General features: G+C 56.6%; 1 protein-coding gene across 1 annotated transcript; it reads left to right on the forward strand.

The window, feature by feature from the left end:
• Positions 1-376: 376 nt before the first annotated feature.
• Positions 377-20,417, forward strand: LOC105870177 (cadherin-23). The gene is made up of 23 exons (XM_012762577.3): positions 377-471; positions 3,684-3,800; positions 4,762-4,986; positions 5,518-5,687; positions 5,904-6,041; positions 7,534-7,653; positions 9,126-9,303; positions 9,468-9,679; positions 11,555-11,746; positions 11,874-11,987; positions 12,748-12,877; positions 12,974-13,225; positions 13,302-13,463; positions 15,533-15,789; positions 16,184-16,281; positions 16,681-16,801; positions 16,903-16,982; positions 17,123-17,163; positions 17,261-17,321; positions 17,775-17,904; positions 18,086-18,208; positions 18,575-18,679; positions 19,292-20,417. The coding sequence occupies exons 2-23, from the start codon at positions 3,692-3,694 to the stop codon at positions 19,616-19,618; spliced, it is 3,345 nt and encodes a 1,114-aa protein (XP_012618031.2). The 5' UTR covers positions 377-471; positions 3,684-3,691; the 3' UTR covers positions 19,619-20,417.
• Positions 20,418-20,579: the final 162 nt, after the last annotated feature.

Here is a 20,579-nt window from a genome sequence, read left to right on the forward strand (position 1 = left end):
CCTCCCCCACAGGATTCTCAGTCCTTCAAGTCACAGCCACGGACGAGGACAGTGGCCTCAATGGGGAGCTGGTCTATCGGATAGAAGCCGGGGCTCAGGACCGCTTTCTCATCCACCCTGTCACCGGGGTCATCCGAGTCGGAAATGCCACCATCGACAGGGAGGAGCAGGACTCCTACAGGCTGACAGTGGTGGCCGCTGACCGGGGCACCGTCCCTCTCTCTGGCACGGCCATCATCACAGTCCTGATTGATGATGTCAATGACTCCCGCCCCGAGTTCCTCAACCCCATCCAGACAGTGAGCGTGCTGGAGTCGGCCAAGCCAGGCACTGTCATTGCCAATGTCACCGCCATTGACCGAGACCTCAACCCAAAGCTGGAGTACCACATCATCGGCATCGTGGCCAAGGATGACACTGACCGCCTGGTGCCCGACCAGGAGGACGCCTTTGCTGTGAACATCAACACAGGTACAAGGGCCTGCACCCTCCCACCCGCCTCTGCCCCGACTCCCTGCCCAGCTCCTTGGCTCCCTGCTTCCTCCTTCCTCCCTCCTCCTTCCCTTTCACTTCTCTCCCCTGTCGGCACCGTATCCTTCCTCTCTCCTCCTCTTCCTCAACCAGCTCCTCTGGTCTTCTGATCCCCTCACTCTACGCATCTCACCACACTCATGCCAGCATTCAATACTGGAATGTTTTCGTGTTTTGTAACTTTAGAGGAAAATGATACCTTATTTTAATATGCATTTTTAATAACTAAGTGGCTGAGCCCTCTCTTCCTGTGTATGCTGGTCATTTAAATCCTCTGTAAGATATTCTTACACTATCACAAGACAAAGGGAACCGTGGCTTATCTTTCACATTTTATACAGCTTATTATAATTTAGATGCTTTTACCATTTGACCAAAAGTTCAATGTTTTCACTCTTTTGGGGAGTTAGGAAAGACATGGTATCTGACAGGGGTACTTCTTGGAAGACCCAGAGGAGTGACAGAAAAATTAACATGGCTATGGCAAAATGCTAAAAATCATTATTCAGAGAAATGCATAGTAAAATGGCAGTGAGATATCAGTTTTCCACGTGTGATTAGCAGATATTAGGATGCTGGACAGTGTTGATATTGGAGACAATGTGCGGGCTTTGGAACCCTCATGCACTACCATGAGACGGATTCCACCATCTGGACAGCTTTCCAGCACCAAGTACACTCATACCCCAGGACCCAGCAATTCTGCTTCCAAGGATATATCTCATAAAAACTGTCGGGGCGTCAATGGGACCGTCTAAGGATGTTCACTGCAGATTTATTGGTGGTGGTGGGCAATTGAGAATAAAATGTGGGTGCACACCAGGGGGGTGACAGGCAGCAGGAAGAAGTAATAGATTAGACTCACACCAAGCAATGTGGGTGGGGCTTAATACGTTCTTACTGAAAAGAGTAAGAAATGGGAGGAGACATATACCCCGGCATGATTTGCATAAGTATAAAATACATACACACAAAACAATACATGATTTTCAGGCAGGGTGCAGTGGCTCATGCCTGTAATCCTAGCACTCTGGGAGGCTGAGGCAGGCAGATCATTTGAGCTCAGGAGTTTGAACCCCATCTCTACCAAAAATAGAAAAAATTAGCCAGGGATGGTGGCGCATGCCTGTAGTCCCAGCTACTCGGGAGGCTGAGGCAGGAGGATCGCCTGAGCCCAGGAGTTTGAGGTTGCTGCAAGCGAGGCTGACGCCACAGCACTCTAGCCCGGGCAACAGAGCGAGACTCTGTCTCAAAAAAAAAAAAAAACAACATATGATTTTCAGGAATACTTTTAAATAAAAAATATATTCAATACATTACAGTGATTGGCCAAAGGTGGGAGGAGGATGGGAATAGAAGGGAATAGATACATTCAGAAAGCAAGAGAGGGGCCAGTGATCATAGCGTACAGTGAACCAAAGAGTATGATTAGCTCAATCTGCATATGAAGCCCAAAGGATAAAGGAAGAAAGGAAAACCAGGAGCACTAGGAGAGGTTAGATAAAATCAGCCCTGTCCCAGGTTAGCAAAATCCTTGGCGGATGGGCTGGTCAGGACCATGGAGAGCTGCTCCGTGCCCTGCTCAGCTCCACACTGCGCTGAAGCCTCCACTGCTTTTTCTCCCTTCTATTCTCCCTCCCTCCCACTGACTCTCTTCTCTCTATTTTTCTTTCCAGTGTCTTCTCTGCCCCCTTCCTCAGGCTGTCCCTGCCCTTGCTCACCTCCCTGCCCTTTCTTCTTGCCAGAGCCTCAGCCCCTGAGCTCTCCACTCCAGCTGGGCTCCCGCTTGCTCCCCTGGTTTCCTCCCCCTGTGCCTGTCCCTCCACACCTCCCTGTGTCCCCTGCCCTGGTCAGCTTTGAGTCCCCACCGCCCCCATGCCCCGCTCCACTCCCTCCCTGCCGCACCCTGAACTAACTGATGTTAACCCTCTTCTCTCTTCCTCACGGCTGGCAGGCCCACAGGTTTGAGCTCTGTTTCTCTGTCACTTCCCACCTCATCTCTTCTCTGCTTCACCCCATTGCCTTCCTCCATGCCCACCGCACCCCCACCACCCTTCCTGCCCTGTGGGGCCCGGGCCAAGGCCGTGGCCCAGCCTTTGCAGACTGAATGCAGCCGCCCTCTCCCCATCCTCGCTCCCCAGCCTGGGGGACAGGGAGCGAGAGTAGGAAGAGGAGGAGGAGGAGGAGGAGGCGGCCCAGGGTAAGTGACCGCCCCATGCTGGGGACCCACGGAAGACAGAAGCCCAGCAGGGGGATCCGCTGAGGGGGAAGGGGATCCCAGAGACCCCAGTGCCCCAGAGGGACAGGAGGCCTCACTCTGGGATGAGGCCGGTGGGAGGAGGAGCCCCCCAGGCCCTCTAGTAGGCAAGAAGAAGAAAGGTCCCAGGAAAGCCAGCTCTGAGGTCGGCCAAACTAGTTCCATCCAGTCTAAACCCAAGCTTCTGGAAAGTTCCTCTCTAATTTGGGGAGCAGGCAGGGACTCTGGGAGGCAGTGGGTAGAAGACAAGGAAACTCTTGGCTGAGACTAACACAGGGCCAATGCACCTATCCCACGATCAGCCCATTTCACTCGTGTCATTGAGACAAAGGGGTGGGCCTGAGGTATACAGCCTGTCCCACCACTGTCCCCTCTGTGGACCCCTTCGGGGCTTTCCAGCTGCCATGACCTTCCTTTATACTTGATCTCCCTAGAATATGAGCATTTTCTTTAAAATTGTGATAAAACCCACATAACAAAATTCATCTTAGCCGTCTTTCAGCGTACAGTTTGGTAGTGTTGGGTGCGTTCACGCTGTTGTAGAATGTACGGATTTTCAACTGAGCAAGCATGTAGCACTTTCATGTGCCACGTGCTATACTCTAATTTCTTTACAAACAGAAACTTGTGTAAGTTTTCTAATCCTCAAAGTAGCGCAGTACGGCCGGCACTGTGATTACCTGAGGCACAGAGGGGTAAATGGCTTGCCCGGAGGCACGGCTAGTGCGCACCGAGTGCCCGGCTTGTGTGGGCAGCTGGGGGCCCAGGCCTGCCGCAAGTGCCGGGGTCCACCGGGCACCGTCGCTCTCTGTGGGGACTGGGAGGAGAGCACCCCTGGGGGCCCAGATTTTCCGGGGTTCTGCTCAGGCTGAACCTGGCTTGGCCCGCTCCGCAGGGTCTGTAATGGTGAAGTCCCCCCTGAACCGGGAGCTTGTTGCCACCTATGAGGTCACTCTCTCGGTGATTGACAACGCCAGCGACCTACCGGAGCGCTCTGTCAGCGTGCCAAACGGTAAGGCTCCCCTGCAGACGTCTCTCGTTGGTTACTCAGAGCCAATCAGGGCAGGGGGCGACACCTGAGGCCTGGGAGGTGGTGGCCACAGCGAGGCCCAGGTGGCAGTCGTAACGCGGAGCTCAGCACGGCGTGGGAGCTGAAGCCCACGGCGCGGCGTGGAGAGGCGACTGGGGAGGCCTGCAAGGGGGTTGAGGAAAGCTGGGTTGCGGAGACGCAGGTCCGAGTCCGCTTGTCAGAACTGGTGGCTGTGCGGCTGGGATGGGCGGCAGGAACCCCGTGATCTGATTAGGAAGCCCCAAGGGTCAGCACAGAGGGAGCAGGCAGCAAGGACAGTGACTGGGGGGTACAGACACCTCACCGGGGTGCAGGCACTGCCGGGAAGGGGGGCCGCCGTGCTGCCCCTTGAGGGTGGGGCATGGGCCACCCAAGGCAAGGGCAGAGGGTCTGCCAGAGCGGGGGTGGGTGGAGCAGTGGGATGGGGTGGGCTCAGTCCCCTCTGCCGTGCGTGAGGACAGCCGCTGCGGTGGGGGCCAGCCTGGCAGACGTTGGCTGCTTATCGTGGCCCAGAGGCCCATGTTTTCCGGAAGGAAGGACACACTTGGTCATCTCTTCTGTCTCAAGCTCAGAAGATAAAGGGCCCAGGCTGGCTATGTGGAGAGGACAGTTCAGATGGGATATCGGGTCTTAAAGATCATCTTGGTCCTATCTCATTGAGCAGGTTAGGAAACGGGCACAGGAGGGGCCAGGGGCTCCACCAGGGTCACCAGCCCTTCCCCCTATGGAGGAGTGAGTGACCAGACCAGAGGACAGGGCCACATCCCTCAGCCTGAGGTGGGGGAGGTCAATGCCGAGGGGGTCCCAGGAGGGCTGAGAGATGCTGCCATCCTCCGGGCTTGGCTGAGGCTTGGCAAGGCCTGGCCTGGCCACACTGGCACCCGTCTCCTGGTCCCCACCCCAGCCAAGCTGACAGTCAACATCCTGGACGTCAACGACAACACGCCCCAGTTCAAGCCCTTCGGGATCACCTACTACACGGAGCGGATCCTGGAGGGGGCCACCCCGGGGACCACGCTCATTGCTGTGGCAGCCGTGGACCCCGACAAGGGCCTCAACGGGCTGATCACCTACACCTTGCTCGACCTCGAGCCCCCGGGCTACGTCCAGCTGGAAGACTCCTCAGCGGGTAGGTTGAAATCTGCCAGAGGATGGCTGGGGGACACACGTCTCTGCCCGCTTAGCCCCTGAGAGGGACCATGGCCTGCTTCTCACCCTCCAGCAGGGGCCCCACCCAGCCCCTCCGTGGCCGGCATCTTGTCCACTCCCAGATTCCCAAACTAGAGAAAGGACAGTGCGCCTGGTCCTGGGCTGGCCTGGAAGCCCCCTTGATGTCTGCCAGACACCTGGAATTGATCCTCTCCGCCTCCCAGGCTCCTACTGTCACTACCACTCAGGGAGCGGGAGAGCCCAGAGGGAGGTGTCCCGGCGTGTTGATGTCCGTCCCTTTGGCTTGTGAGAAGCTTTTTCACCCCCCATGATGACAGCAGCTGGACGCCAGCCCCTCCCAGCCCTCTCGCCTGCCACTGGGCAGTGCTGCTTGGCCACCCTCCTCTTCAAGGGGCCACAGCTGCCCCCAGAGCTCCAGGTCCTTCCCTTCAAACTTCGGAAAGCTGTCGTGAGTGAGGCCAAAATGGCAGTGGCTGCCTCTGTGTCTCAGGGAAGGTCATTGCCAACCGGACCGTGGACTATGAGGAGGTGCACTGGCTCAACTTCACCGTGAGGGCCTCGGACAATGGGTCCCCGCCCCGCGCTGCTGAGATCCCTGTCTACCTGGAGGTCGTGGACATCAATGACAACAACCCCATCTTCGACCAGCCTTCCTACCAGGTGGGGCCAGCCCAACAGGCCGGGTCCAGGGCTTGTGCCCATTCCTTGGGGTCTGGGCGTCTTCCACTCCCACCCTGCCAGCCTCGAAGCCCCCGGGAGCGCCCAGCCCATGAGCCACTTGATGCTCTGGGCTCCCTGCATCATCGTTCCTAGGGCCAGGCGAGGGCTCTAGGGCTGACTATGTCCTCCTCTCTCTCCCTGCCCACCGGGCTCCAGGAGGCCGTCTTCGAGGACGTGCCTGTGGGCACAGTCATCCTGACAGTCACTGCTACAGACGCCGACTCTGGCAACTACGCCCTCATTGAGTACAGCCTTGGGGACGGAGAGGGCAAGTTTGCCATCAACCCCGACACGGTAAGCGCGTGATGCAGGCCTGGGTTCTGGAAGTGGGAAGGGCCCCGAGTCACGGGCTGCGAAGCCACCAAAACCACTGCAGTCATTGCCGTGTTTTTGGGTCCTGCCACCTGGACGTCTGTAGCCTCCAGGGTTCTTTAGCCAAGTTCTTTAGCAAACCCTGTTCTCAGAGTCCCAGACATCCTGTAGACTGCAGCCTTTCTGTCCCAGCAGACATGGACTTTTGGAACTAGAGCTTTGTGGGACAACTTCTGAGATATATTCTCCAGACTGAAAAACCTGATTAAGATCTGCTTTTTAAAATTGTCAAAAGAGGCTGGGTGGAGTGGTTCACGCCTGTAATCTTAGCATGCTAGGAGGCAGTCACTGGCAGTCAAGAGTTCGAGACCAGCCTGAGTTAAGAGTGAGACCCCGTCTCTACTAAAAATAGGAAGAAGCTAATTGGCCAAATAAAAGTATATAGAAAAAATTAGCCGGGCATGGTGCCACATGCCTGTAGTCCCAGCTACTCAGGAGGCTGAGGCAGGAGGATCACTTGAGCCCAGGAGTTTGAGGTTGCTGTGAGCTAGGCTGATGCCATGGCACTCTAGCCTGGGCAATAGAGTGAGACTCTGCCTCAAAAAAATTAAAATAATTAAAAAAAAATAAAAATAGAAAAAATTAGCCAGGCATGATGGCACATGCCTATAGTCCCAGCTACTTGGGAGGCTGAGGCAGGAGGATTGCTTGAGCCCAGGAGTTTGAGGTTGCTGTGAGCTAGGCTGACCCCACTGAAATCTAGCCAGGGCAACAGAGTGAGACTTTCTCAAAAAAGAAAAAAAGAAAAGAAGAAGAAAAGAAAAAAGAAACTGTCAAAAGGTAGGCCTGGGAAGTGCTGCAGAAAGTGGACACAGTGTTTGAGCACCTACTGGATACAAGGCCCTATACTCAGTGCTGGGGAAGGGAGGGTGCCCCAAAGGGTGCATCCCCCATGCTCTCCTGAGTCTCAGACCTCAAGAGCAGAAATTCAGGAGAAAAGATGGGTGATGACTTCAAATGTGTACTAAGTGGTTCTAGGCTGCTATTTTCAGTATAGGGAGGGAGCCCAGTGGCCTGGGGCTGCTCGGTCAGGCAGGGCCTTCCCCGGTCACTGAGGCTGGAACTAGACTTTCCCTCCCACTGCCCCTCTCTGCCCACAGCAGGGTCCACTCCTTCCTGTTTGGTGTGGGCAAGCAGACATGGCTCCTGGCCTGGCATTAAGAAGAATGAGTATGTATGGAGCCACCTACTGTATGCCAAGCCCTGGTCAGGCAGTTAGCTCCAGACTGGGCTGATCACCCCGGCTCCAGGTAGCTTAGGGTGGTGAGGGCGAGAAGGATGTGAGCTCCCTGGGGACAGGGGTCTCTTGTCCAGTGCTGTATCTCCAGAACCCAGAACACTGTCTGGCCATAGTAGGTACTCAATAAGTATCTGTTGAATGATTAAAGGACCTAAAGCCACCTTCCCCTACTAGGGTGACATCTATGTGCTATCCTCTCTGGACCGGGAGAAGAAGGACCTCTATATCCTGACTGCTTTGGCCAAAGACAATCCTGGGGATGTAGCCAGCAACCGTCGAGAAAATTCGGTGCAGGTAAGGGGTGCCAACCTGAGCCTGGGGTTGTGTAGGCAGCAAGCAAAGCCTTTAGCAAGTGACTGCTGCAGATTGACAGGAGAGCCCCCCAGTCCCCTCAGAGACACGGTGGCAGGAAGGAGAAGGCAATAGGGTGCCTGGGTGGGTTACAATGGCTGCAGCTTAGGAAGGCAGGGACTCTAGGAGAAATCTCTGGTGCCAAACCATTGATTGCCAAGGCAGCTAAACACACCTGGGGGAAACCCAAATAAGTCCTGGCTTATACACGTGGCTCAGTGTTGCCATAGCGCCCCACCGAAAGAAACGCAGCCCAGTAGCCCCACATAATTATAAAGTAATCATCTAAGTTTGTTAAAGAATACTAACGAGGGGTCAGATTCACAGCCCCATTCCCGTCGCACTCCCAGCGTCCACACAGTTGCTGTGAGGCCAGCATCTCCCCTTGTCCACCCAAAGTCCCACGCCTCGAAGCTTTGCTCTCTCCATCTCATCCCACTCCTTTCTGCCTCCCGCCTGCCTTCCTGAACTCATCTGCCACGTGTCCCTCACAGTAACCTGGCTGCCCACAGGAAACTCTCCTGAGCCGGGGGTGGAGGATGCAGTGGGGAGAAGCCAATGAGCCGAGACGAGTCCCCTTCAGCAGGTGGAGGGGAAAGGCTGGGAGCATCACACATACCTGACTCTCATCCCTGTCACACACACACGTGCCGTGCTGGGAAAAGCACAGTATTTGGAGTGGGAAGACTAAGTTCCACTAGCTGAGCAAACTGCATGTGTCAGTTAACCTCGCTGAGCTGCAGTTGTCAAATCTGCAAAGGGACAGTGCAGGTGTGGGGATGAGGACCCGGGAGATGAGGTGGGTTGAACGTGCTCCGTGCACTGAAAGGGGGCCTTAAAAATCATTACTGTGAAGGGCTGTGATTCCAATGAGGATGTGGACAGGCAGGGCCATGGCAGCCAGGGTTTGCTGTGTCTACATGGCCTGCCCTGGGCTGGGGGGTCAGCAGGGGAAGCCAGGTCTCAGGCCAGACACAGATCCTGGTCAACAGGGGCCTTAGGGAGTGGAGGAATCTCAGCGATCGGCATTAAGGTCCAGAGATCAGAGCCAGAGTTACAGGCCACTGTGGGGAGTAGCAAGGACAGAGGGCTGTGGGTGGGCAGGTAAGAGGGCTCCTGCCTCAGGGCGCAGGTGCAGATTACCTGTTAACCTGGTTTTAATTGCTGAGTATGTCCTAGCACAGATCATCACGTGTGAGAGATAAGACACTACTGTCCCCCTTGTACAGATAAGGAAACTGAGGCTCAAGGCATTAAATACAGTCCTTGAGGTCAGACTCCAACACGTCGGAAGACGGTGGCTCCCTCCCAAGGTGGTGCCTGTCCCTCCTCTGCCCGAGCATGCCTGGGTGACCAGGTTCCCTGAGGCAGCCCCATCGTGCTCCTGACCTTTTGGCCTTGACCTCCGCCCGCAGGTGGTGATCCAAGTGCTGGATGTCAACGACTGCCGGCCGCAGTTCTCCAAGCCCCAGTTCAGCACGAGCGTGTACGAGAACGAACCGGCAGGCACCTCTGTCATCACCATGATGGCCACTGACCAGGACGAAGGCCCCAACGGGGAGCTGACCTACTCGCTGGAGGGCCCTGGCGTGGGTGTGTAGCCTTGCCTAGACACTCGTGACGCCTTGGCAGGAGGTGGGGGATGGGGGCGAGCTGCCATGCCTGCAGCCCCCCGCCAGGAGGAGGAGGAGGAGGAGGAGGGACGGGGAGGATGCCTCAGTCAGAGCCACGCCCTGCCCTCCTGCCCCGCCCACCAGACGCCTTCCACGTGGACATGGACTCGGGCCTGGTGACCACACAGCGGCCACTGCAGTCCTATGAGAGGTTCAACCTGACCGTGGTGGCCACGGATGGCGGGCAGCCCCCACTCTGGGGCACCACCATGCTCCTGGTGGAGGTCATCGACGTCAATGACAACCGCCCTGTCTTCGTGCGCCCGCCCAACGGCACCATCCTCCACATCAGAGAGGTACTCCTGTCCCCCGGGACTTCCTCCCGGTATCCCCTGCCAGCCTCCGGCCCTCTTCTTCGTCCCACAGCAGCCATGGCCTAGGAGAGTGGAAGGACCCCATTGTCAAGGTCGGGGAACAGGCCAGAGAAGACAGCAGATGTGCTCAGTGCCACACAGGGCAGTATTGAGCAGTGGATAGTGGTACAGGCCGTGCTAGCAAAAGACCTTGGGTTCAAGTCTAACTCTACTGCTTACCAGGCCAGTGACCTTGAGCAAGTCTGTTTTTTCATCTGCAAAACAGGACTAATAATAGTAAATGCCCACGTGTTGCTCCTAGATGTCTACCAAGGACAGTCCCCCCCACGACCCACTTCCCCCACACTCGTCTCAAAATAAACACACGGGCCCCTTCTGTCTGTCTGCTGCTCCTGTGATACCAGTGCTGAGACGGCCCGGGAGCTGAAGACAGGCGTCACAACAAGAAACAAGGGGAAGTGGCCGAGGTTCTGGAATCTCTCCAATTCTTCTTCCATTCCTTGGTCTAAATTGCCATATAAGATAGGGAAGTTCTGCTCTTCTCTCTTTCTCCTATGCCACCCAAGCCCAAAATGCTCCTTGGTGGGACAATTAGGGAGTCTCCCACTTGTTCTTTGTTCCCCAAACTCCAGCAAGTCTCCACGTCTCAGAATGTCATTGCTAAATCCTTCTTTTCACTCTTTGAGGTCCTACGGGAGAAAACTTTCCCAGGGCTGAGCTCTGAGAAACATTGTGGGTTTTTTTACCTTAGGATTTGCTTTTACCTTGTCTAGTTTCACATTTTTAATGACTTAGCAGTCTTTGCTCTGCCCACTAGGGAGGTCAGAGTGGTCACCCCACCTTGAATGAGCCTGCAGAGACTTAGGGTACACACTTTGCCTCCCACCCTTCAGCTTCCGTCTTCCTGCCAACCATTTTTTTCTTTACCCTAATTTTTTAACTTGTTCAATCTTATTATTTATATATCCTTGTCAGCTGCTTCAGATCTTTTTTGTGGCAAGAGGAGGGTATAAATTAATAATAATCTAGGTCTTTTCCACACCAAAGGCTCCATTTACTAAGATTTTCCTTTAAGGGCTCCATATTTGGAAAGATTTATGCATCCCGAACGACCAGCATTTATTAAGTAATTATCTATTTGTCATCCCACTTTTTATTAATTAGATATAACTGCCATTTGGAACTTCTGCTTGTCGTGATCAATGGTATAAACAATGAAACCATGCTGAGCTGATAATTTTTCAACTAAATGCAAAGAAATATGCTCTTTTTCTTTTGCCAAGGGCAGCCTTATCGTGGGTCATTGTCTGATATCAATTAGGTTTTTCAATACCTTAGACTTAAGGGCATTCAGGAGACTGAGCTCAGAGAGGTGAAGAGGTATGTCCAGGTTCCACAGGGAATTGGTAACAGAAGACCTGGTGGCCAATCTCTGTCCACCATGCCACCTGCCCGGGTCCCCCATTCTCGGGCACCCCACCAGATGAATGGTGCTGCCTGGGGATTCTCCGAGTGCCTGTGGTCTGGGTGGCAGAGACAGCAAGACAGACGAAAGGTGGCTGTGGCTTTTGGATTCTCCTTCTGTCCCCTAAACCTCAGCATGCAATGGGACTGGAGGGATGGAGGGAGCTTGGAGCATGCAGATCCCAGGCTGGAGTGTCAGTGGACAGACCTTGGCTCGGTTTGGGGAAGAAGGCGGAGAGGAAATAGTCGATGCTTGGAATCCACCAGAGTCCAGCCAAGCAGGGTGCTGGAAGGTGGCGAGGACATTCGCTGCTGCAGGAGAAAGAGCGAGAGCTCCATGGGGCCTGGGAGCTGGGATTCCCTCCGATGTCCACCTTCCCCATACCCCCACAGGAGATCCCACTGGGCTCCAACGTGTACGAGGTCTACGCCACGGACAAGGACGAGGGCCTCAACGGGGCGGTGCGCTACAGCTTCCTGAAGACGGCGGGCAACCGGGACTGGGAGTACTTCACCATCGACCCGGTCAGCGGCCTCATCCAGACGGCGCAGCGCCTGGACCGGGAGAAGCAGGCGCTGTACAGCGTAAGGGCGGGGCCGGCGCGGGGAGGGCGGGGCTTCCCTCTGGGGGCGGGGCTTCCCTCTGCGCAGGGCCCGACCTCCCACCTGGAGCGCCCCCCTCAGCCTTCCCCTCTGCGCTCTTCCCTCCCAGATCATCTTGGTGGCCAGCGACCTGGGCCAGCCGGTGCCATATGAGACCATGCAGCCGCTGCAGGTGGCCCTGGAGGACATTGACGACAACGAGCCACTCTTCGTGAGGCCTCCAGTGAGCTTGCCTGTCCCCTGCGCCAGTCACACCTGCCAGCAAGCACACACATGCACACACTCCCCTGTACACACTGTGCTGGAATACACATTAGGTTAGACACGGAAACACCTGTCCGCATGCACTTCATGCAAGAACAACCATTTATGGAGCAGCTATGGCTCGCCATATTGAGCACTGTTTCAAGACACTAACCAGTGGTTAAAAAGCAGACCCAAATGCCTGACTCATGGAGCTGATCTGGCATTTGCACGCATGTGCGCACACGCACGCATACACGCACACGGAGCATGACAATCAGCCCGGATTCGTTGAGGTGGGGCTGAGATGAAATTGAACAGCAGGGCTGAGGCCCCTTGTTTGGACTCCAGCTCTCTGGTGTGGTTGTTTTTCCCGCTTGTGTGTACGTGGGATGGGATGTTCCCTGGAATCTCTGAGTGTGAGTGTGTACACACGCATGCGCACATGAGAGTACGTACGTGCCCCCTCACTTAGACTCGGTCAGGTGCTGGGATGCTTCAGAGAACATGCCAAGCCCAGCCCTGCCTGCATGGAGGACATCACTGGGTGACAGTCCCTGAGGCAGGGCTCAGGTCCCCAGACCCTGCCCTTGTCCCCTTGAGGTTACAGCAGTTCTCCTCTCCCCATAAGGCCTGGACAGTAGACTCCCTCGGTAGCCACACAGTCACTGCCCAGGGCCCCCAGCGGGGACTGGGGGCTCAGTGTGGCCTCCTGTGACAACATCCCCTTCCCCCTGCAGAAAGGCAGCCCCCAGTACCAGCTGCTGACGGTGCCTGAGCACTCACCACGCGGCACCCTCGTGGGCAACGTGACGGGTGCCGTGGACGCAGATGAGGGCCCCAACGCCATCGTGTACTACTTCATCGCAGGTGGGGCCTGACGGAGCTAGCGCCCTACCCACCCTGGGGCTGGAGATGACCCAAATGCGCCCTGCCCCCTCACCTGTGCCATGCTCCCACCCTCAGCCGGCAACGAAGAGAAGAACTTCCATCTGCAGCCCGACGGGTGCCTGCTGGTGCTGCGGGACCTGGACCGGGAGCGGGAGGCCGTCTTCTCCTTCATCGTCAAGGCCTCCAGCAACCGCAGCTGGACGCCTCCCCGTGGACCCTCCCCAGCCCTCGACCTGCTGGCTGACCTCACCCTGCAGGAGGTGCGCGTCGTGCTGGAGGACATCAACGACCAGCCGCCCCGCTTCACCAAGGCTGAGTACACTGCAGGTGCAGGGACTGGAGTCTGGGCACGGGCGTGGGGTGGCCCCTGCCCTGCCACTTACACCACCTGCCGTTCCCGCAGGGGTGGCCACTGATGCCAAAGTGGGCTCGGAGTTGATCCAGGTGCTGGCCCTGGACGCAGACATCGGCAACAACAGCCTCGTCTTCTACAGCATTCTGGCCATCCACTACTTCCGGGCCCTTGCCAACGACTCTGAAGATGTGGGCCAGGTCTTCACCATGGGTAGGAGCCTGGCAGCACATGGGTGGCCTGCAACCAAGATCTCTCAGTCGCTGCAGGGACTCCATCCTCCCCTGGCCTTTGACCCCTCTGCCTTAATTTCCTGGCATGCCATTTCGACACCTATCTCTGAGGAGATGGGGGCTGTGTGAGCACCACAGGATATATGGGTAGCCAGTCGTGTCATCCAATTCATCCGCCATTCATTGAGCTGTTCTACTTTGTGCCATCTCTACATCTACCTACCTGCTCTTCCTTTCTTTATTCTTGTCTCCTCATTCATCCATTATTTATCCATCCATCCGTCCATCTGTCCATCCATTCATCTATTCATCTAGCCTTCCATCCATCCATCCATCTAGCCTTCCATTCATCCATCCATTCATCCATCTGCCATCCATCCATTCATCTACCCTTCCATCCATCTGTTCATCCATCCATTCATCTACCCTTCCATCCATCTGTCTATCCATCCATTCATTCATCCTTCCATCCATCTGTCCTTCTTCCACCTACCTTCCTTCTATCTATCCATCCATTTTCCTATCCATCTTCCCTTTCATCAATCTCTCCATCTGTCTCTTCTCCTTTCCATTATATCTTCCTGTTTTTCCATTTGTGAACCTCACCCCCCTGTGTGTAGGCATCATGGTAGGCACTGGGCAGCCAGAAATCAAAGAGCACACTTAGGTTAAATGCCTACAAATATGCAAGCTTGCTCGTGCGTTTGCTATGTGGATGGCTGAGACTCTCTAGGTCAAGCTCTAGAAAGTGCCCTTGTTGGGTGTCCCATTACCTTACTTCCAGTCCCAAGTTTTTCCCACTTCTCTTTCTATACATGTCTTATCTGTATGCCAGTCTTGAATGCCAGGAGGATTCCTTGGCCTGGCGTTCATGGCTTACTAGGTCTTCCTCCCTTCTTTCTGCTTGCTCCACCACCTACTGTCCTTAACATAGCTGAACTGTTTATCATTCCCTCAACCTGCTCTATTCCATCCTCGCCTGGCCTTTGACCCCTCTGCCTTAAGTTTCTGGCATGCCATTTTGACACCCATCTCTGCCTTCAGATATATTGCCCCCATCCTATGAGGTCTAGTTCAAGATGCCATCCCTTGAGTTCTCACAGCTATTTATTTTTTTCTTTTAGACAGACTCTCACTCTGTCACCCAGGCTGGAGTGCAATGGCATGATCATAGCTCACTGCAACCTTGAATTCCTGGGCTCAAGCAATCCCCCTACCTCAGCCTCCTGAGTCCCTGGGATTACAAGCATATGAGCCACCACACCTGGCTAATTTTAAAATCTTTTGTAGAGAACAGAGTCTTGCTATATTGCCCCAGCTGATCTTGAACTCCTAGCCTCAAGCGATCCTCCTGTCTCATCCTCCCAAAGTGCTGGGATTACAGGTGTGAGCCACCACATCCAGCCTCACTGCTCTTATTTTAATAAACCAAAGCACAGAGAGGTCAAATAGCTTGCTAAAGGTCACACAGCTAGAAAGTGGCAGATTTCAAAGCCAGGTCTGCTGTCTTTTAAGAGAAAGCTATGCTGTATCACCTCTGGTCATCTCTGTTCTTTGTGGAATTCTGAAGTACGCATGTTTGAAAGAGAGGGAGAGAGAGAGAGACACTAAGGGTGCTCAGAAGTGGTCCATGGCACCCCAGCATGGGACAGCAGTCACAAACTTGTCATCCTTGGGCCAATGCAGCCCACAGTTGTGTTCTGTTTAATATGCAGAGTGTTTAAATAAAAACGTAGGCAATGGTTTAAAACAAGAGGATTTCGCATGAGAGCGGGACCGCTCGCTCTCTCTAGGAAAAGTGCGAGGTCTGGCGGCACAGGCGCAGTCCGTCACGACAGTAACCAGCCGAGCTGCGGCCTGAGCCGCTGCCCCTTCAGATGGGCACTGTTCCCACTCATCTGTCACCTCTGCTCCCGACTGGGCCCTGTGGGCATTTGTGCTTTGTCCCCTAGGTGTGCCTGCCTGCCTCAGGGCCCTTGCCCCCTGCCAGGGATTCAGGGGCGCGGGGTAACCCCTGAGCTCTGCCCCGCCCTCGGGCTCTTCCCGCAGGGAGCGTGGACGGCATCCTGCGCACCTTCGACCTCTTTATGGCCTACAGCCCTGGCTACTTTGTGGTGGACATAGTGGCCCGAGACCTGGCAGGCCACAACGACACAGCCATCATCGGCATCTACATCCTGAGGGACGACCAGCGAGTCAAGATCGTCATTAACGAGATCCCGGACCGCGTGCGTGGCTTCGAGGAAGAGTTCATCCGCCTGCTCTCCAACATCACCGGTGCCATCGTCAACACTGACGACGTGCAGGTGCCCCATGAGACCCACCCTGGCAACGGGGCAGTGGAGGGAGAAGAGGGGGGCCAGGCCGCAAGGAAGGACAGGGCTTTATGGAAAGTTCAGGGGCATGAAAGGGGGCACATACCTCCCTTGGTCATTTCCTGGTGGTGTGGCTCTGAGACAGTTCTCCCAGGTCTCTAGGCCTCAGTTTCCTTATCTGTAAAATGGTGCTAATTCATAGTACCTGGCCCAACGTGGGTGAAGTGATGAGCACTGTGCCTGGTCCTCAGCGAGCATTCAGTAGTGACGTGTCTATTAGCAGGGAAGGGCGGGAGGGGCTCCCGGAAGGGGCCTGCCCATCCCCCTTCCTTGCCCCCTACCCATGCCATGGTGGCCACACCCCACAACACCCCTTCCCGCCTAGTTCCACGTGGACAAGAAGGGACGGGTGAACTTCGCGCAGACGGAACTGCTCATCCACGTGGTGAACCGTGATACCAACCGCATCCTGGACGTGGACCGGTGAGCGGGGACCGTTTCTTGGGCCGTGGGACTGTCTGTCTGCCTCCTTGCCCTGCAGCGGGGGAGGGTCCCAGCAAAGAAGGCGCAGACAGCACCAGCCGGCCCGCTGTGTGGGGCTCTCCCCCAGGGCTGGTGGGGAGAGCAGAGTTTGGGGGTGTGAGCAGAGCTCTGTCCCTCTGAGCCTTACTCTCCCCACCTGGGAACGGGAGGGTCCCCAGGGTCCTGTGCGGAGGCACGAGCCCGGTAGGACACACAGCGGTCCTGGGCAGGTGGGCTTTCATCTTGCGCAGCCTGGGGCGGTGAACTTGGGCTGGAGGTGGGAGCAGAGCAGACTGTCCCGGGCAGCGGCTCCTGGGGGATGGCCGAGGATGGGAGCTGAGGCCCCTGCCCCTCGCCCAGGGTGATCCAGATGATCGACGAGAACAAGGAACAGCTGCGGAATCTTTTCCGGAACTACAACGTGCTGGACGTGCAGCCCGCCATCTCTGCCCAGCTGCCCGACGACATGTCTGCCCTACAGGTAGGGTGGCAGTCCCACTCCCCCACCTCACCCCCCGACACCCGCCCTCCCCCCACGGCCCCCGTCTCCCCAGGGTCATGCCTGGCCCTGCTCTCCCGCAGATGGCGATCATTGTCCTGGCCATCCTCCTCTTCCTGGCCGCCATGCTCTTTGTCCTCATGAACTGGTACTACAGGACTGTGTGAGTGTCCCCCACTCCCGCCCCTAGCCGGGGGCTGACCGCCGGCTCCCAGACAGCCGAGAGGCAGGCAGGGCTACCAGCCCTGAGATGCGAGCTCAGCCCGGTCTCCCTCACCAGCGCCTCTCTCTGCTTCTCTGCAGACACAAGAGGAAGCTCAAAGCCATCGTGGCTGGCTCAGCAGGTGAGTGAGGGCCATGCAGCGAGGGGAGGGGGGCCCTGGCGCCCCCATAAGGCTGCCTGAGCCCCTTCCCTCCACACTGTGACCCTTCTCCCTGCAGGGAACCGCGGCTTCATCGACATCATGGACATGCCTAACACCAACAAGTACTCCTTTGATGGGTGAGTGGAGTCCTCAAGCGCTGCCAGTTCCCTTTGCAGGGAGGCCTGGGGACCCAGCGCGGGAGCAAGACGCCCCCAGCTTCCCTAGTGCTGCGGGAGCACAGACTGGCTGACACCTAGGGCCTGGGCGCCCCCTGGTGGACTGATTGCCCCTCTAGCTTCACCCTCCGAAACCCCCATCCCGGACCAGCCCCAAGCTCCAGGGGCTGTACACAGACTTTGGGCACCCGGTGCAGGATGAGGCCTCTGTCACCCTGGTTCTAGGAGGACTGGGATCCTAGGATGGGGGTGCCATGGCCAGGGGGCCAGCTTCCCGTGACCCCAAACCTCCAGTTCTGCTATAGAACTAGAAGGCACTACAGGTAGCCAGGGAAACGGACATCGGGGAGGGCTGAGGCTGGAAGGGCACCTGCCTCCCTCCTTGCCCCACCCCATTCCGCTCCCCAATGGCAGAGCCAACCCCGTGTGGCTGGATCCCTTCTGTCGGAATCTGGAGCTGGCCGCCCAGGCCGAGCACGAGGACGACCTGCCAGAGAACCTGAGCGAGATCGCCGACCTGTGGAACAGCCCCACGCGCACCCACGTGAGCCCGGGCCAGAGCGGGGGCAGAGGGTGGGGTGTACGGGCCATGGTGAGGGACGGGGCTGGAAGGGGTGGGTCTTTGCTGCCTCTGGCCAAGGAGCTGTGTTCTTCGGGGGCAGCGCCCCCTCACCTGTCTGTGTGTGGTGTATACCTCTGCTCCAGCTAATGTCCCCTCTCCCCAGGGAACTTTCGGACGTGAACCAGCAGCGGTCAAGCCTGACGATGATCGATACCTGCGGGCAGCCATCCAGGAGTATGACAACATTGCCAAGCTGGGCCAGATCATTCGGGAGGGGCCCATCAAGGTGAGCCCTCCCCCCAGGCTCCTGTGCCCAGCCCCCTGGCTAGACTTAGACCCCACTCTAGAGGATACAGGGAGGTGGACACCCCAGGTTCAGCTAGACTTACCCTCCACTGGGGTGAAAACACCACAGCCACAGAGGGACCCGGGCACGGGGGCTGCTAGGGAGCTGCTCAGCCTGCAGTGGCCTCGAGGCCAGGCCTCAAGAGTGAGCCCACGTGGGTTCTGGCTGGCCACTGTCACCAGGCTCTGCTTTTGATCCTCTGCCCTAGGACCAGACACCTGTGTACCCTTGACTCCCAGGAGTGGGAAAGGGGTGGGGCAGGTAGGGGAGGGCCTTGGTGGGGGGTTAACCCTCTCCCTCCCCCAGGGCTCGCTGCTGAAGGTGGTCCTGGAGGATTACCTGCGGCTCAAAAAGCTCTTTGCACAGCGGATGGTGCAAAAAGCCTCCTCCTGCCACTCCTCCATCTCCGAGGTAGCCGGCCGGGTGGCCGGGAGCTGTGTGCTGTGCCCCAGTCCTGGGGGTGTGCCTCTCTCTCTCTCTGTCCCCCACCATGTGTGTGCCTATAATGATTATGTCAATACTTTCAAAAGCCAGACTTTACCTAAAAACTGATTCCTAGCTAGGCCCAAATTCCCAGGAGGAATAGGCCAAAGCAGAATAGCCCCACACAGGACAGATGTGCCATCTGCACATCTCTACCACACCCCGTGTATCCCCTCCAACTTGTCCTGTGGACACTTTCTACCTGGACACAATTCGAGCTTATTCTGCTTGAGGCCAACTTGGTAACAAACCCAGATACCACAACTGCATCACAGGATTTTTATAGAGCATCAGAGTGAATATAGAAAATTAAAGATTCCACAGGAAGCCCATGCTCCTGAGAACGCCTCCACGGTTCCCCTTTGCACCCAGTTTGAGAAACACTGACACAGGCTGACAGTCCTGCTATAGGAGGAGCCCGAGGGTCCTTGCGGGAGGGTAGGGAGGAAACAGGCACGTAGCAGGTGGCACTTTGGGGCCACCCACCTGCTCGCTCCTTGGGGCACGGCCCTGAGCATGTGGGGTCCCGGCCTCTTGCAGCTGATCCAGACTGAGCTGGACGAGGAGCCGGGGGACCGAAGCCCGGGCCAGGGCAGCCTGCGCTTCTGCCACAAGCCGCCTGTGGAGCTCAAGGGGCCCGATGGGATCCACGTGGTGCATGGCAGCACAGGCACGCTGCTGGCCACCGACCTCAACAGCCTGCCTGAGGACGACCAGAAGGGCCTGGGCCGCTCGCTGGAGACACTGACTGCCGCAGAGGCCACCGCCTTCGAGCGCAACGCCCGCACGGAGTCCGCCAAATCCACACCCCTGCACAAGCTTCGAGATGTGATCATGGAGAGCCCCCTGGAGATCACGGAGCTGTGACTGGACAGGGAAGCCTCCCTGGTGTGAGCAGTGCCCGCCCCGCCACCCCTTCCCAGGGCAAGCGCAGGGGCAGGGCCGGGGCCCCCTCCCCAGGCCAGTACTGTGGGGACAACCTTGGGTTGGCCCTGGCAGCCCACATGAGCTCCTTGGACAGATTCCACTTTTGCCAGACACTCATTCAGCACCTGATCTCTACCTTCATAAAATCTGTTATTTTTTTAAGAAAACCAAACAAAAATGCTAGGCGTCTAAGGACAAGGTAAGGAGGGTTACTGGGCGCCCAGGAGTCTGAGAACCAACTCGGCTCAGGCTGAGCTGGAAGGGGCTGAGCAGGCCCCCTTCCCCTTTCCACTCCATCCCAGCAAGTACCACCCACCCCACGCAGACCCTGTGCCCCCCAGAGCAGGAGACAGACACCCGGGGGAGGGAGGTGGGTATCCCCTGCTGGTCCCACACCTTAACTTCAGCTCAAGTCCCATTGCATTTCTGCCCCATCCCCGCTGGACGTCCAGGTGGAGCAGTGAGTGATCTTTGCCACCCCCGTGGACAAGGTCAATGTCAATGAACAAGCATTCTCTCCATTTCACTGGCTTCCCAAACGTGCCCAGCTTATAAAGAGAAATGACTGCTGCTCCCTTGGGTTTTGAATGTAGTGTTTGTGTGTACTCTTTTAAATTATTCCCTCAATATTTCTCCCTTGGACTTGTTTAACTGGTACTCACTGAAAGTTTCTGGAATGGTCTGTTTAAAAAGAGAAGCAACTCACGAGGAACCGGCAATACACTCTGGCTCTGGTAAACTACCTGCGTGGCTGGCCTGTGGGGGTGATGGGCAGGGTGTGGAGGGGGTGACGGGGCCCGACCTTCAGGTGCTCCCCTGCTGGCCTGGTCTCTGGTCTCTCGGGGGCCTCTCTCAGGCAGGACTTTTTCTTTACCTACTTTGCTTTCTCTGGCTGAGAGGA

The sequence above is a fragment of the Microcebus murinus genome, chromosome 14 (genome assembly GCF_040939455.1).
Source record: "Microcebus murinus isolate Inina chromosome 14, M.murinus_Inina_mat1.0, whole genome shotgun sequence".
NCBI classification, from domain to species: Eukaryota; Metazoa; Chordata; class Mammalia; order Primates; family Cheirogaleidae; genus Microcebus; species Microcebus murinus.